The sequence below is a fragment of the Salmo salar genome, chromosome 04 (genome assembly GCF_965601325.2).
Source record: "Salmo salar chromosome 04, fSalSal1, whole genome shotgun sequence".
In the NCBI taxonomy this organism is placed as follows: Eukaryota; Metazoa; Chordata; class Actinopteri; order Salmoniformes; family Salmonidae; genus Salmo; species Salmo salar.
In genome coordinates, this window is record NC_138294.1 from 45,922,738 (window position 1) to 45,938,784 (window position 16,047).

At 44.0% G+C, this 16,047-nt stretch overlaps 2 protein-coding genes across 5 annotated transcripts in view; both read left to right on the plus strand.

Annotated features, from left to right (window-relative positions):
* LOC106603023 (uncharacterized) overlaps window positions 1-16,047 on the plus strand; it is a 38,695-nt gene that overhangs the window by 5,765 nt on the left and 16,883 nt on the right. The window lies entirely within an intron of this gene.
* LOC106603048 (matrin-3) lies at window positions 442-8,996 on the plus strand. Its single transcript, XM_082974439.1, has 12 exons — window positions 442-560; window positions 672-1,189; window positions 4,756-4,849; window positions 4,980-4,999; window positions 5,078-5,206; window positions 5,448-5,570; window positions 7,105-7,233; window positions 7,335-7,462; window positions 7,722-7,836; window positions 8,097-8,235; window positions 8,362-8,483; window positions 8,738-8,996. Exons 2-12 carry the CDS (start codon window positions 986-988, stop codon window positions 8,768-8,770), a joined length of 1,236 nt encoding a protein of 411 aa, XP_082830565.1. The 5' UTR covers window positions 442-560; window positions 672-985; the 3' UTR covers window positions 8,771-8,996.

A 16,047-nucleotide genomic window follows, 5' to 3' on the forward strand; every position in this document is an offset into this window, starting at 1 on the left:
TAAAAATGTGAGATTCTGTGTTCTTAATCACAGAGATCCCAGTATGAGCTTGTTTTTTCCTTTAGCCGCCAAGGTTGGATGAACCACCAGAAAAACGGCAGACCAAACAAGTTACCAATACAGTGGTTTGTTTTTCCCACCTACCTCCTGGGAAGGAAAGAGAATCAGAGATTCTTGATCTCGCCAAGATGTTTGGGGATGTGCGGCATTCAACATTTTCAAGTGACCAGGTAAGGTTCGAGCAATATGGAATTGAAGTGTGATCAATCAAATTCTGCAAATCTCTGGTGATTTCAAATAGACAACAATTATTAAAACAATTTAACAATGCAGCATGTATTTTTTTTTGTTGGTATGGCTAGGTATATTCATCACCAAAACCTCCATTATGCAGCACCTTCTCTAGCTTTGTCTAATGAATCCTCCCTTATTCATCTGCAGGCCCTGATTGAGATGGTAGATTGGAAGGATGCTGACATTATGGTGAAGTACTACCACTCCAACCCCCTCAAGATCAATGGAAAGAGTGTCAAAGTATACTTGTCACTGAAACGCCTGAGGTAAGTAAGAGTCCTTCAACTGGGGCAATGGTGGCCAGACCCAATTTTCCTGTTGGACTCATCAGGACGCTTGTGTCAGGGAAGTTTACCTCAATGGTTTTTGCCTTGTAGAGAAAGTCCTGACTCCACCACATCCAGAAGAGCAGATTCCAGTAAAGGCCGCAGCAGCCGACACAGAGAGGAGACTAGCAAGACCTCAAACTCCACAAACAAAGAGAAACCCAGTACAGACAAACAACCTGCTGAGAAAGTGACAGAACAAGGAGAAGGTCAACAAAGCACCTCAGAAGAGGTCAAGGAAGTGGTCAAGCAGGACATCAAGGAGGGGGAGATTGAGGGGTTGGTCAAAGAAGAGGACATTGATTTGGAAAACAAAGATCTGGACGAAGAGATTATCCAGGTGGAAGCTAAACAAAGCTTGTTAGATGACGACGTTGGAGCTGGTGTTGATACTAAAGACCCTGCTCCTTCCAAAAGTGCCTCTCTGGTGGCTGATTCTAAAGATGAGGGGGAACACCGAAATCTCAGAACTGTTGGCAGACGATACCTTGGAGGATTCTGACGTAAAGGCTGCCTCTGACGATGTCTCAATGGAGAACATGATGGATCAGGAGAGCTTTCATGAAGATGTAAGAAATGATTGTCATTTATATCTGTGACTGGAACCAACAAAGAAAGGCTTCTTGTTAGGGATGCACCGATATGACATTTTTGGCCGATACCAATGTCGGATATTTTCCTTGCCCCCAAAAAACTAGACCGATATAAAAAAATAGCTGCCTTTTAAGCATTCTAGTACAATTAAATAGTTTAAACACACACAGACACTGACCAAAAGGTTTTGTTGGCATTTACGTATGTCCCCATTACCAGTAAAACCTATTTCTTTCACTTGCTGTGCTGTTTCGTTGTTCATTTGTTCAGTCTCAACCAGGATTTCATCATACATGTCAAGCAGTGAAGTTTCAGCTCTGTCTGTCCGTGGCCTCTCTTCCTCGATGCGCACTGTCACTGTCTGTTTCCATCTTGTCCAGCTGTGTATGTAACATTTCACGTAAACCCTGTTTCTTGTCTGCATCGAAGTAACGGTCCTTGTACCTAGCTCGAGCATGGTGGCGACACAGTAGAGGCTCAGAGAGAATGCCACCGAATCGCTTGTTCACAGCCTCTAGTAGAGTACTTTTCCAAGTTAAGCCCACAGTCTGTGTTGGCATTTTTGTTGAGCAGGTTTTTCAATGCCTTGACAGGGTTTCACGTCTGCTGTAGATGCAGTTGAGCTTATTTCTCCAGTCAGTTGTTCGAATGGAGCTAGGAGTGTTCATGTTTCAAACATGTTCTCAAATGTCATTGAAATGGCAGCAGTGGTATGAGAACCAGCACATTCTTGAGCATGCAATACGGCTTTCCTCAGTAGGAAATCCTCATTGACCCACTGTGCTGTCAGACTCCTAATGCTAATGGGGCTGACATCGCTGGTCCAAATGTCAGTCGTGAAGCTAATAGCAGTGACGCCCATAGCAAGTAGCTCATGACTGAGTTTCGAGAATACCATGTAACTCCGGTAGGGCAACATCTGAAAAATAGCAACTACTTGGTAGTGCGTACTGGTGCTCGACCAGTCGGCGAAAGCCAACATCATCCACGACAGCGAACAGTTGATTGTAAAGGGCAATGAATTCCATTATCTTGGTATTAATAGATTTCGCCTTTGAGTTGTCTCGCTGAAATGTTCTTACTCTTTCAAATGACTGCTCGACTTGTTGACTGCTCGATCCACACAGCATACATTGTGGACTAGGTTAGGAATGCTGTGTTGCACGTGTAGCGCTATATTTTTTGTGGCGTCATTACCTCATCTACCTATGTTATATAGGTATGCACGTCAGCTTTGACATCGGTTTTGCACATCGGCGTTTAACTAGACATTGGGCCGACATTTGTTTTTTGCTAATATCGGCCGATTCCGATATGCTTACCGATATATCGTGCATCCCTAATTATTGTGCCCAGAATTGAAAATAAATTCATGTTAAATAACCAAGATGTGGGTTCCTAGCAATTGGTTCTTACAGCATGTGTGCTTCAACTCTTCAATTTGGTTGAAGTTCTGAGAGCATTCCTGAGAATGTAGTTTGGTTGAGTCATGGATTGTTGCAATATTGAGTTTGCTTTGTACCATAGCACGCTATGTACAGGGCCTTCTGAAAATATTCACACCCCTTGACTTATTCCACATTTTGTTGTTAGAGCCTGAATTAAAAATGAATTACGTTGATTTCCTCACCCATCTACACACAGTATGCATTATGACAAAGTGAAAACATGTTTTTAGAAATGTTTGCAAATGTATTGAAAAATGTAATACAGACATCTAATTTACGTAAGTATTCACACCCCTGAGGTCCATACATGTTAGAATCACATTTGGCAGTGATTACAGCAGTGAGTCTTTCTGGGTAGGTCTAAGAGATTTTCACATCTGGATTGTACAGTATTTGCAAACAATTCTTTAAACTCTGTCAAGTCGGTTGTTGATCATTGCAAGACAGACATTTTCAAGACTTGCCATAGATTTTCAAGCAGATTTAAGTCAACTGTAACTAGGCCACTCGGGAACATTCAATGTCGTCTTGGTAAGCAGCTCCAGTGTAGATTTGGCCTTGTGTTTTAGGTTATTGGCCTGCTGAAAGGTGAATTTCTCCTAGTGTCTTGTAAAGCAGGATTTTTCCTCTAGGATTTTGCCTGTGCTTAGCTCTAATCAGTCTCTCTTCATCCTTAAACTCCCTAGAACTTACCGATGACAAGCATACCCATAACATGAAGCATCCAGCACCTTGCTTGAAAATGGGAAGTGGGGCTCAGTGATGTGTTGTTGACCCAAACATGTCGCTTTGTATTCAGGATATAAAGTTAATTTATTTGCCTTATTGCAAACAGGATGCATGTTTTGGAATATTTTTACTCTGTACTGGCTTCCTCCTTTTCACTCATCGTTTAGGTTAGTATTGTGAAGTAACTACAATGTTGATCCATCCTCAGGTTTCTCCTATCACAGCCATTAAACTCGAACTGTATTAGTCACCATTGGCTTCATGGTGAAATCCCTGAGCGATTTCTTCCCTCTCTGAGTTAGGAAGGACGGCAGTATATTTGTAGTGACGAGGTGTATTGATACGGCATCCAAAGTGTAATTAATAACTTCACAATGCTCAAAGGGATATTCAATGTGTTATTTTTATATTTTTTCTACCAATTGGGGCCCTTATTTGCGAGGCATTGGAAAACCTCCCTGGTCTTTGTTTGAAATTCACTGCTCGACTGAGGACCTTACAGATAATTGTATGTTCAGCACTATTATTGCACCGAGTAAGTCCATGCAACTTATGTGACTTGTTAAGCACATTGTTACTCCTGAACATATTTAGGCTTGCCAAAACAAAAAGGTTGAATACATATTGGACACGACATTTCTGTTTTTAATTAGTAAAATAAATTCTAAAACCATAAGTTCACTTTGACGTGGGGTATTCTGTGCAGGACAGTGACACACAATCTAAATGTAATCCATTTTAAATTCAGGCTTACACAACAATGTGGAAAAAGTTTAGGGGTAGAGTACTTTCTGAAGGCACTGTATGTAGGCTATATGATTTGCTCAGGGGCTATTCATTCCATCAGTTTTATGAGTGCCCTACAAATCAGATGGAGATCAGCTTTGAAGGATCTCCTTACGTTCCATGGTTTAATATCAAAGGTTATAGAGCCATCTCTGTACAAGCTCCAATTGTTTCCAGAAAACCTAGACTGACAGTAGTAATCCAGAACAGGTGCTTAAGCCAAACATTGTGGATGGATGTATCAGTTGATATGCTTATCTGTTCAGCCCTAACATGTTTTAAACCTGGACAGACCAAGAGGTTTGAATAATTTTGGATATTTAAGCTGTCAATGTAATTTGTAATACTGCAGCCACAGTTCACTTCCTAGCTTTGTGACATGGATCTTTATCACACTTCAGTGCTATTGAATACAGTTTTGCATACTTTTATGTTCAGTGTTTGAGCATCTTTTGACAGTTTCCCATTGCAACTTCACAAGTATTTGTCATAAGATACGATATGGTTCTGGTGCAGCACTGTGGAACTTGAAACTCAAATTCTTTAACTTATTGATGTTGTGGATTTATTTCCAACAGGACAATATGGATGACATGGATTTCCCTGAGAATATGGATGATTTTGTTACATTGGATGAACTCGACGACAGTACTGGAGGGGACACGTCACTGGGTAAGCAATGAATGATGAAAAACATTCTTACTTGGCAGCAATGGACAAACACATTTATTACAGTTGTTTAGCCTGTGTAGATAATCTCCAGATCATTTATAGTAATAATTACTTTTGTTTTTATTTGCAGAGTCAAAGGATGCTTCATGGGTTGGTATTCCTCCAAAAACGACATTAATTTAGAAACTTGTAGTTGGAATGTGTCAATTGTAAATTTGTTTTCTACAGGATGGAAAAGTTGTCCATATTAGCCCAATTAGAAAGGGATATGGAAACATGGCGGTGGCCCTATTGAAACTGGCAGAGCGGGCAAACGTGAAAGTTGTCAACCATTCCATATCCTTCCTCACACAGGAGGTATGTTCATAATTATGTTACTTGCGGATATGTTATTTGGGGATCAGTGTATTTTATTTTGTATGGTACTTATCTGGTTTTCTTCATGGGATGGAAATAATGTTGTCATAGCAACAGTGGTGAATAATTTGACATTCATGTAGTTCGGCATACAGGAAGGAGTTTATTTACTCAACCCTTGATTTGTGCAAACGTTTGCTGTCTTAGTTTTTATGACATTTAGCTTTTTCTATATTTTCAGGCATGGTTAGAGCTTGAAACTACCGAGGATGTACGTGAAATGGTGAAATTCTACAAAGGAAAAGGAGAGTTATTGAGGAAACATGTCAACGTTAGCATGTGCTTTTCACAGAAAAAGTTGGAGGTGGGTTTGGTGTCTGCTAAATGGTATAGTATCTATGCTTTCAATTGTTTGTTTTTCCTCCTCAATCTACACACAATACCCCATAATGACAAAGCAAAAACGGTTTGTTTTTTATATGTTTTATTTTGAATAAATTAGCAAAAATAAAACACTGAAATATCACATTTTACGTAAGGTTTCAGACCCCTTAATAATTTGTTGAAGCACTGTTGGCTGCTATTTCCGCCACGAGTCTTAGGGGAGTTTTTGGGGAGTTTCTCCCATTCTTCTCTGTAGATCCTCTCAAGCTCTGCCATGTTGGAAGGGGAGCGTTGCTGCACAGCTATTTTCAGGTCTCTCCAGAGATGTTAGATTGGGTTCAAGTCCATGCTTTGGCTGGGCCACTCAAAGATATTCAGAGACCTGTCCCGAAGCCACTCCTGCGTTGTCTTGGCTGTGTGCTTAGGGTCGTTGTCCTGTTGGAAGTTGAACCTTCACCCCAGTCTGAGATCCTGAGCTCTCTGGAGCAGGATTTCGTCAAGGATCTCTGTACTTTGCTCTGTTCATCTTTGCCTTGATCCTGACTAGTCTCCCAGTGCCTGCCGCTGAAGAACATCCCCTCAGCATGATGCTGCCACTACCATGCTTCACCGTAGGAATTATGCCAGGTTTGCTTCAGCGGTGACACTTGGCATTCAGGCCAAAGAGTTCCATCTTGGTTTCATCAGACCAGAGAATCTTGTTTCTCATGGTCTGTGAATCATTTAGGTGCTTTTTGCAAACCAAGTAGGCTGTCAAGTGCCTTTTACCGAGGAGTGGCTTCCGTCTGGCCACTCTACCACAAAGGCCTGATTGGTGGAGTGCTGCGTAGATGGTTGTCCTTCTGGAAGGTTCTCCCATCTCCACAGAGGAACTCTGGAGCTCTGTCAGTGGCCATCAGGTTCTTGCAAGGCCTTTCTCCCCCTATTGCTCAGTTTGGCTGGGCAGTCAGCTCTAGGAAGAGTCTTGGTGGTTCCAAACTTTTTCCATTTAAGAATGATGGAGGCCACTGTGTTCTTGGGGACATTCAATGCTTCAGAAATGTTTTGGTACACTTGTCCAGATCTGTGCGTCGACACAATCCTTTCTGAGCTCTACAGACAATTCCTTCAACCTCATGGCTTAGTTTTTGCTCTGACATGCACTGTCAACTGTGGGACCTTACATAGACAGGTGTGTGTGCCTTTCCAAATCATGTCCAATCAATTGAATTTACAAACATCTCAAGGATGATGAATGGAAACAGGATGCACCTGAGCGTTTTTTATATTTAGTAAATTGCAAACATTTCTAAAAACCTGTTTTTGCTTTGTCGTAATGGGGTATTGTGTGTAGATTGAGGAAAAATAATTTAATACATTTTAGAATAAGGCTGTAACGTAACAAAATGTGGAAAAAGTCAAGGGGTTTGAATACTTTCCAAATGCACTGTATTATAAACATAACTACACATAATACGCATCTTTGTGTTACAAATATTGACTGTGTAATGTGACTTTTGTTTCTGTCAATGTAGAGTCCTAGTGGGAGATCCATCTACATTTGTATGCTTCCACTCCAGAAGTACTCTGACGTCTCTCTTTTACGACTTGCCCAGCCTTTCGGGAAAATCACTGGCTATAATTTGAACTGGCCTCATGGAAAGGTAAAGTATCACCGGCCCATTATTATTTTTTTTATGTGGATGTCGTTTGTCTTTATGTTGATATAGGACTCTCCCATGGATGTTTTTCTTTCTCCTTTCAGTGTTATATCCAGTTGGAGAGCGTGGAAGCCGCTCAGAAAATGGTGAAGTACTTCCAACGTCCACACAAGTTTTACGGCACCCTGTTAAGGGTCCGTTTGTGCAAAAAGGGAGACTCACTAATATACTGGTATGTAATTTTCAATGACCCCTAAGAATATGCAGTAGAGATGCTAATGATAGTTAGACAAAATGGAATTTGAAGAATGCTAGTATCCAGTCTGTCGATGCCAGTTTAATTGATTGGAATTTATTGGAAGAATATACAGCCAATGAAATAATCTGATAAAGAATGTTGTGATCTATGGTTAAATTGGACTGTATGAGGGCTGTATCTAAGTACCCTTTCATGATATAGTACTCCATTACATTCTGCCCTCCTGATACAGGAAGCCTCCAGTCAAATATGAGCTGTGGTTGGCCAGTCAGAAAGACAGAAGATCAAGAGATCATCATGGAGATGAAAAGACTAATGGCCGGTCAGCCAAAAGCCCCTGTCCAGAGGTGAAAGATGGTTATTGCTATGTTTTTGTTTCCTTAATTTAAACAAGGTGAAATATTGCCTTGTTAGTTAAATGCTTGCTGAATATTTATGCATTTAATTTTGGCATGTCCGTGAACAATCCTTTTACAGTTACAGGTTATTCAAGAAGTAATCAGTTAATGCACTTCACACAGAGAAGAGTGATGGTATTTCTTGGTGTTGGTCTCTCAGGCTAAGTAGAACAAATTAGTGATAGACATGATTGTTTTTGTATGGCCAGGATGTCCAGAGCCCTGTGTCTGACAGTGAGAGGGTCTGTGGGGACCCAGAAGGTGAAGAAGCCAGTGGTGTGGAAGCTATCCCAGAGGAGAAGAAGCAGGAGGAATCTCTGGGTCCTTATCAACCTGACAACCCTGTTGGTAAGAGGCTAGAGAAAAACTGACTTTTTTTTATTAACGGGGTGACGGGGATCTGATTAAATAACTTTTAGTGCCATATCAGTGAAAACACAAATATGTTTTTTTTCTCTCTCCTTTTACTTGCAGGGTTAGACTATCTGGTGCCAAGGACTGGGTTCTTCTGCAAGCTGTGCAACATCTTCTACACCAATGAGAAAACAGCCAAATCAGTCCACTGTAGCAGTGAGGAACATTATCTGAACCTTAAGGTAATTCTCAACTATGACGAGTCTGTCTTATGAATCATTCTTTGTGGTGTGACGTATTTGTAAGAAAATGTATTTGACCTTGGAGGCCAGAATACATTCAACTGTCAAATGTTAATTGTAAAATACTCATCACTATATCACCTATGCCTTTGGAATCTCAACCAAATGGAACGATATGGGACTTTTTAGGGGATCAGTTTTCAGCTGGAGATATGGTTTAACAATGCCCACTGATTTTCTTGAATTTTTTTCAGAGAAAGATGGATAAAGAAACAGACCTCGGCTGATTGCAAGGATTGTCGTCCACCTGTGGTCTTCCCAGAGGAAGGCCGTTTTAGTATAAATGTTTCTGTCCAGTTTGTTTAACATTCCACTCTTTTCTGTTACTGTTGGCAACAGTTACCCATTTCAAATTAATAAATGCAGCCTATTATGAAATGTAGTCCCATTCTGTGGTTATGAATAGTACCTGGATTTAGTTTCCTCTTATTGAATAAACAAACATTTGACTTATTCTTTGACTTCTGGAAATACTTTTGACACCTTATGGAAAACATTTACTCTGAACCTACTGACCTTTAACATATTTGACAGAGGCCTATGGTTGTTTTAATGGTCAACTGTCATTTATCAAGGACATGTGGACAGGATTGGCTGGAACTACATGCCATAATTTGCCATAACCCAGAGAACCATTTGGTGCTTGACAGACAGCAGAGCTGGCTATGAAGATTCACCCAGTCTGTGGCAAGGAGCAGCACATTGCTTGAGGAAAGGACAAATGGGGGAGATTGTTCGGTCTAAAACATGAAAGATTTAAGCCATACAGGCCTAGATGCTTTTGAATGATAAACCAATAGGGGGAGAGTTCAGTAAATGTATTCCGTAACATTTTGCATAGTAAACTCGAGGCAATAAAAGTTGCACACTTTATATACAAGCTCCCAGTAATTTATTGGTGTGGTGGTTCATTTCTGTATTATCAAATGAGGAGAGACAACTTATCACATAAGTCAGAGTTATACTTAAACTAAATCTTTATTCACTTATGAGGAGAGCGGGTCACACAAACAAATTAATGATGCGAGTACTCTGCAATAACGATGGCTGGTCGACGAACCACCCTTAGATTTGTTGAGGCCCCAACACAAAGGATACAACGATCTTTTATAGCAAATATACACCCACTTAGTCTACATGACAAACAACATGTGTGGAATGGGTCACAAGGTAAGACTTGATAAATGAGAAAGGAGTATCTCCCAGCCAGATAGCATTTGCTATGAAGACTGTTCTTATTGTACAGAGTTTGGCCCCTAAAATGAGGCTCTGAACTCATGCCTGGTGCTTCATAATACATAAACACCAGATCATTCTATGGCATAAATTGTGAACTCCAGATACCCCTATCTGAAGTAAAACCCATGTCCTTGACCACATGCCTAGATGAGCTCACTGAGGGGAGTGAGCCTCTGGGTCATACACTATCCCAGGATAGGTGCAACATCAGAGATGACGTACAATGGTTACAGACACTACCCCACACATCCAGTCTCAGACCTTATCTCTCCCAAGGCCGAAGGAGGGAGTGACCGCACAGAAATTGTAATTGGTTCCTCATTAATCACACCATTCCTTCACATGGTTTGTAATAGGTAAAGATACATATCCACATATGAAGACAACGTTCCCTCCTGTCCTCTTCTCTTTCTGATATTCTACAGGTGATAGACAAGCCGAACTTCTCCCCTCTCTGGGCCCCAGGTGACTGAGGCCCATATGAGGTAGGAAGTGCATCTGCCATCACCAGGGTCCGAAGGGATACATTCTAGTAAGAGTTAAATAGTTTCAATCATATAAGCATATTATGCAGATAAGACAATTTAATTATCTATGTTACCGAGCTAATTCTGAATATTCCGCCTCATTGGGTAAACCAACATTTCCGCACCACTGTGCCTTATTCAGGGTAATGTCATGAATGCTTGAACCAGGTTATGTAGACAGTGGAATTAGTGCAAACAATGACAATAGTGAGGGGTGTGTCATCTTTATTAGGGTGATGAGAATGAAAAATGTTTCATTAAAACAGTTTACACCATGTTGAATATATTAGGCTATCATATCTCAACAATTAGATATTGTACATAGTATTAGCATCAACATACATTATTTCATCTTTGTCACATGCAATCTTTTGGTTCAACTGTAATGCACAATATGCAGAAAAAATCTATAGTAATCCTATGACTAACACAAATTTATTTCAAGAATATTATAGTAATACTCTAGTAATTACTATAGAAATCTGGGATTGTTATGTCCAGCCGGTAATACATCCTGTCCCCCGTGGACTGGCTCGTACGTAAAGCATCTTCCATTCAGTCTGCAAAGGCATAATTTCCCTCCTTTAATGGCGGGCAGTCGGGGGAAAAAAAATGGATTTTTTTTTTAATATAACACCATTAACCCAACCCCATTTTCGGACAATGGAGTTAAGTCAAGGACGTGAAACATTCTAAATTGTCCGAAAAAATAAAAAAATGGTGGTGGAAAATTGTGTTTTATTAAGACCGTACACATTTTTTCAGACGGCCTGCCATTAAAGTCTGGTATCGGAGTTGTTGGCTAGAGCACACGTTCAAAGACCAGAGTGGGCACATTCACTATAAAAATGCAATTTATTTTGGTGACAAAATGATCAGTAGCCTAGAGTTAAAAATGTGATTCCAACCCATTTACTTGTTTTTTTATTTGGTACATGGAAATTTAACCACAAAAGTTATATGAACCCGGACTGACACTCGAACGGCGACAATCCAGTGGACGAGTTCGGCAGTGTGTTATGAGTATATTCAGCCCAGACGAGGAACTTGCTCCAGTTGATGGCCTGAGACAAAACAGCGGAGGAACTTCTCCAGTTCCTGGTTGGCCCGCTCAGTTTGCCCATTAGACTGTGGGTGGAACCGTGAGGAGAGACTCACCGACGCCCCCAACAGGGAGCAGAAGGCTTTCCAATACTGAGTGACGAACAAGGGCCCACGGTCCAAGACAATGTCCTGGGGAAGTTCATGTAGTCGAAAGACATGGGTAATCATGAGATCAGCGATCTCCTTTGCCGAGTGCTACTTGGGTAAGGCGATGAAATAGGCTGTATTGGAGAACCGATCAACGACCAGTGGGATAGTGGTAAGCCCTTGGGATGGAGGTAACCGTGTGATAAAGTCTACAGACAGGTGGGACCAGGGCCGGTTGGGGATGAGCAGAGGTTGGAGCAACCCAGCAGGTCACTGTCTTGAGGAATTGCTTTGGGCTCACATCCTCAATCATGTTGGGCCACTAGAATCTCCGCCTCAGGAACTCCAGTGTCTGATTAACCCCTGGATGCCTAGTTCATTTAGAGGAGTGTTCCCATTGTAGTTCTCAATAACGGGCTAATCGCGGAACATAAAGTCTGTTAGTGGGACCGAGCTGGGGTCAGGTTCTCGGGTCTGTGCTTGTCGTACCGTGGTCTCAATACTCCAGACCGCGGGAGCTGGGGATGATGGGCTCGGAGTCCCTCTCCTCATTAGAGATCTCGTGTTGGCTTCTGCTTTCTGATTCTTGGATCCCGGCGATAGGCTAGAGTGAAGTTGAACCTGTTAAAAAAGCATTCAACCTCTTGGCTTCTTCAAAGGAGACCAAGTTCTTATTGTCCGTCCAGATCACGAAAGGATGAAGTACCCCCTCCAACCTGTGTCTCCAACCCTCAAGGGCCCACTTGACTGCCAAGAGCTCCCGGTTGCCTACATCGTAGTTGCGTTCCGCTGGCGAGAACCGCTTGGAAAGAAAGGCACAGTCTCTTGTCCCCCTCGTTCCGCTGTGAAAGGACCGCCCCTGCTTCGTTGTCCGAGGTGTCCACCTCTACCACGAAGAGACGAGTAGGATCAGGATGAACAGGGATGGGTCCGGAGGTGAAACGTCCCTTGAGCTCCACGAATGCCCTGTCAGCCTCAGGGGGTCCAGACAAAACGGGTCTGGGACTTGCGAGTTAGGGCCATGAGAGGCGCTGCCACCACACCACAGTTGCGTATAAAACGCCTGTAAAAATGGGCAAATCCGATGAAGCGCTGGACTTGTTTGAGTGAGGCGGGACGGGGCCAGTCGGTGACCGCCTTAACCTTAATGGGGTCCATTTGGATTCCGGTGGCAGAGATAATGTGGCCCAGGAAAGAGACTTGGGATACATGGAACTCACACTTCTCTATCTTGACGTATAGTTGACTCTGCAGGAGGCATTTCAGGACTTGGCAGAAGTGCAGGATTTGTTCTGAAAGGGTCTTGGAGAATAGCAGGATGTCGTTGAAATAAACAAAGAAAAACCGATTCAACATATCCCTAAGAGTGTCATTGACCAATGCTTGGAAGACTGCCGGTGAGTTCGATAATCTGAATGGCATGACTAAATACTCATAGTGGCCACTACGGGTGTTAAAGGCAGTTTTCCATTCATCTCCCTCCATTCAAGCTTAACATCCTTATCATTTATCGCCCTCCAGGTTCCCTTGGAGAGTTCATCAATGATCTTGACACCTTGATAAGTTCCTTTCCTGAGGATGGCTCACCCCTCACAATTCTGGGTGACTTTAACCTCCCTACGTCTACCTTTGACTCATTTCTCTCTGCCTCCTTCTTTCCACTCCATTTTTGACCTCACCCTCTCACCGTCCCCCCCTACTCACAAGGCAGGCAATACACTTGACCTCATCTTTACTAGATGCTGTTCTTCTACTAATCTCACTGCAACTCCCCTCCAAGTCTCCGACCACTACCTTGTATCCTTTTCCCTCTCGCTCTCCTCCAACACTACTCACTCTGCCCCTACTCAGATGGAATTGCGCCGTCGCAACCTTCACTCTCTCTCCTGCTACTCTCTCCTCTTCCATCCTATCATCTCTTCCCTCTGCTCAAGCCTTCTCCAGCCTATCCCCTGATTCTGCCTCCTCAACCCTCCTCTCCTCCCTTTCTGCATCCTTTGACTCTCTATGTCCCCTATCCTCCCGGCTGGCTCGGTCCTCCCCTCCTGCTCCGTGGCTTGATGACTCATTGCGAGCTCACAGAACTGGGCTCCGGGTAGCCGAGCGGAAATGGAGGAAAACTAGCCTCCCTGCGGACCTGGCATCTTTTTACTCCCTCCTCTCCACATTTTCTTCCTCTGTTTCTGCTGCTAAAGCCACTTTCTACCACTCTAAATTCCAAGCATCTGCCTCTAACCCTAGGAAGCTCTTTGCCACCTTCTCCTCCCTCCTGAACCTCCTCCCCCTCCTCCCTCTCTGCGGGTGACTTCGTCAACCATTTTGAAAAGAAGGTCGACGACATCCGATCCTCGTTTGTTAAGTCAAACGACACTGCTGGTCCTGCTCACATTGCCCTACCCTATGCTTTGACCTCTTTCTCCCCTCTCTCTCCAGATGAAATCTTGCGACTTGTGACGGCCGGCCGCCCAACAACCTGCCCGCTTGACCCTATCCCCTCCTCTCTTCTCCAGACAATTTCCGGAGACCTTCTCCCTTACCTTACCTCGCTCATCAACTCATCCTTGACTGCTGGCTACGTCCCTTTCGTCTTCATGAAAGCGAGAGTTGCACCCCTTCTCAAAAAACCTACACTCGATCCCTCCGATGTCAACAACTACAGACCAGTATCCCTTCTTTCTTTTCTCTCCAAAACTCTTGAGCGTGCCGTCCTTGGCCAGCTCTCTTACTATCTCTCTCAGAATGACCTTCTTGATCCAAGTCAGTCAGGTTTCAAGACTGGTCATTCAACTGAGACTGCTCTTCTCTGTGTCACGGAGGCTCTCCACACTGTTAAAGCTAACTCTCTCTCCTCTGCTCTCATCCTTCTAGACCTATCTGCTGCCTTTGATACTGTGGACCATCAGATCCTCCTCTCCACCCTCTCCGAGTTGGGCATCTCCAGCGCGGCTCACTCTTGGATTGCGTCCTACCTGACAGGTCGCTCCTACCAGGTGGCCTGGCGCGAATCCGTCTCCGCACCACGTGCTCTCACCACTGGTGTCCCCCAGGGCTCAATTCTAGGCCCTCTCCTATTCTCGCTGTACACCAAGTCACTTGGCTCTGTCATTTCTTCACATGGTCTCTCCTATCATTGCTACGCAGACGACACACAATTAATCTTCTCCTTTCCCCCTTCTGATAACCAGGTGGCGAATCGCATCTCTGCATGTCTGGCAGACATATCAGTGTGGATGACGGATCACCACCTCAAGCTAAACCTTGGCAAGACGGAGCTGCTCTTCCTCCCAGGGAAGGACTGCCCGTTCCATGATCTCGCCATCACGGTTGACAACTCCATTGTGTCCTCCTCCCAGAGTGCTAAGAGCCTTGGCGTGACCCTGGACAACACCCTGTCGTTCTCCGCTAACATCAAGGCGGTGACCCGATCCTGTAGGTTCATGCTCTACAACATTCGCAGAGTACGACCCTGCCTTCCACAGGAAGCGGCGCAGGTCCTAATCCAGGCACTTGTCATCTCCCGTCTGGATTACTGCAACTCGCTGTTGGCGGGGCTCCCTGCCTGTGCCATTAAACCCCTACAACTCATCCAGAACGCCGCAGCCCGTCTGGTGTTCAACCTTCCCAAGTTCTCTCACGTCACCCCGCTCCACCGCACACTCCACTGGCTTCCAGTTGAAGCTCGCATCTGCTACAAGACCATGGTGCTTGCCTACGGAGCTGTGAGGGGAACGGCACCTCCGTACCTTCAGGCTCTAATCAGTCCCTACACCCAAAGAAGGGCACTGCGTTCATCCACCTCTGGCCTGCTCGCCTCCCTACCTCTGCGGAAGCACAGTTCCCGCTCAGCCCAGTCAAAACTGTTTGCTGCTCTGGCTCCCCAATGGTGGAACAAGCTCCCTCACGACGCCAGGACAGCGGAGTCAATCACCACCTTCCGGAGACACCTGAAACCCCACCTCTTTAAGGAATACCTGGGATAGGATAAAGTAATCCTTCTAACCCTCCCACCCCCACCCTCCCCCCCAAAAAGATATAGATGTACTATTGTAAAGTGGTTGTTCCACTGGATATCATAAGGTGAATGCACCAATTTATAAGTCACTCTGGATAAGAGCGTCTGCTAAATGACATAAATGTAATGTAAATGTCCATGATTATCACCAGATTGTAAGCATTGCGGAGGTCCAGGTTTGGTGAAGAATTGGACCCCTTGGGCCAGATCCAAGGTGGCGGACATTAAGGGGTTACAATTCTTTATCATAATCCTGTACAGCCCTCTGTAATTGATGCAGGGATGCAGACCTCCATCCTTCTTTCCCACAAAGAAGAAGCCGGCACCAGCTGGGGATGTTGAGGAGCGAATGAAACCTGCCTCCAGCGACTCCCGGATGTAATTGTCCATGACTGCTGCTTCAGGGGTCGAGAGGGAGTAAAGACTGCCCCGGGGAGAGGTGGAGCTGGGTAGGAGTTCTATGGTGCAGTCGAATGGACGATGAGGAGGGAGGGTGGTGGCTTGCCTCTTACTGAAGGCCTCCCGGAGGTCAAAG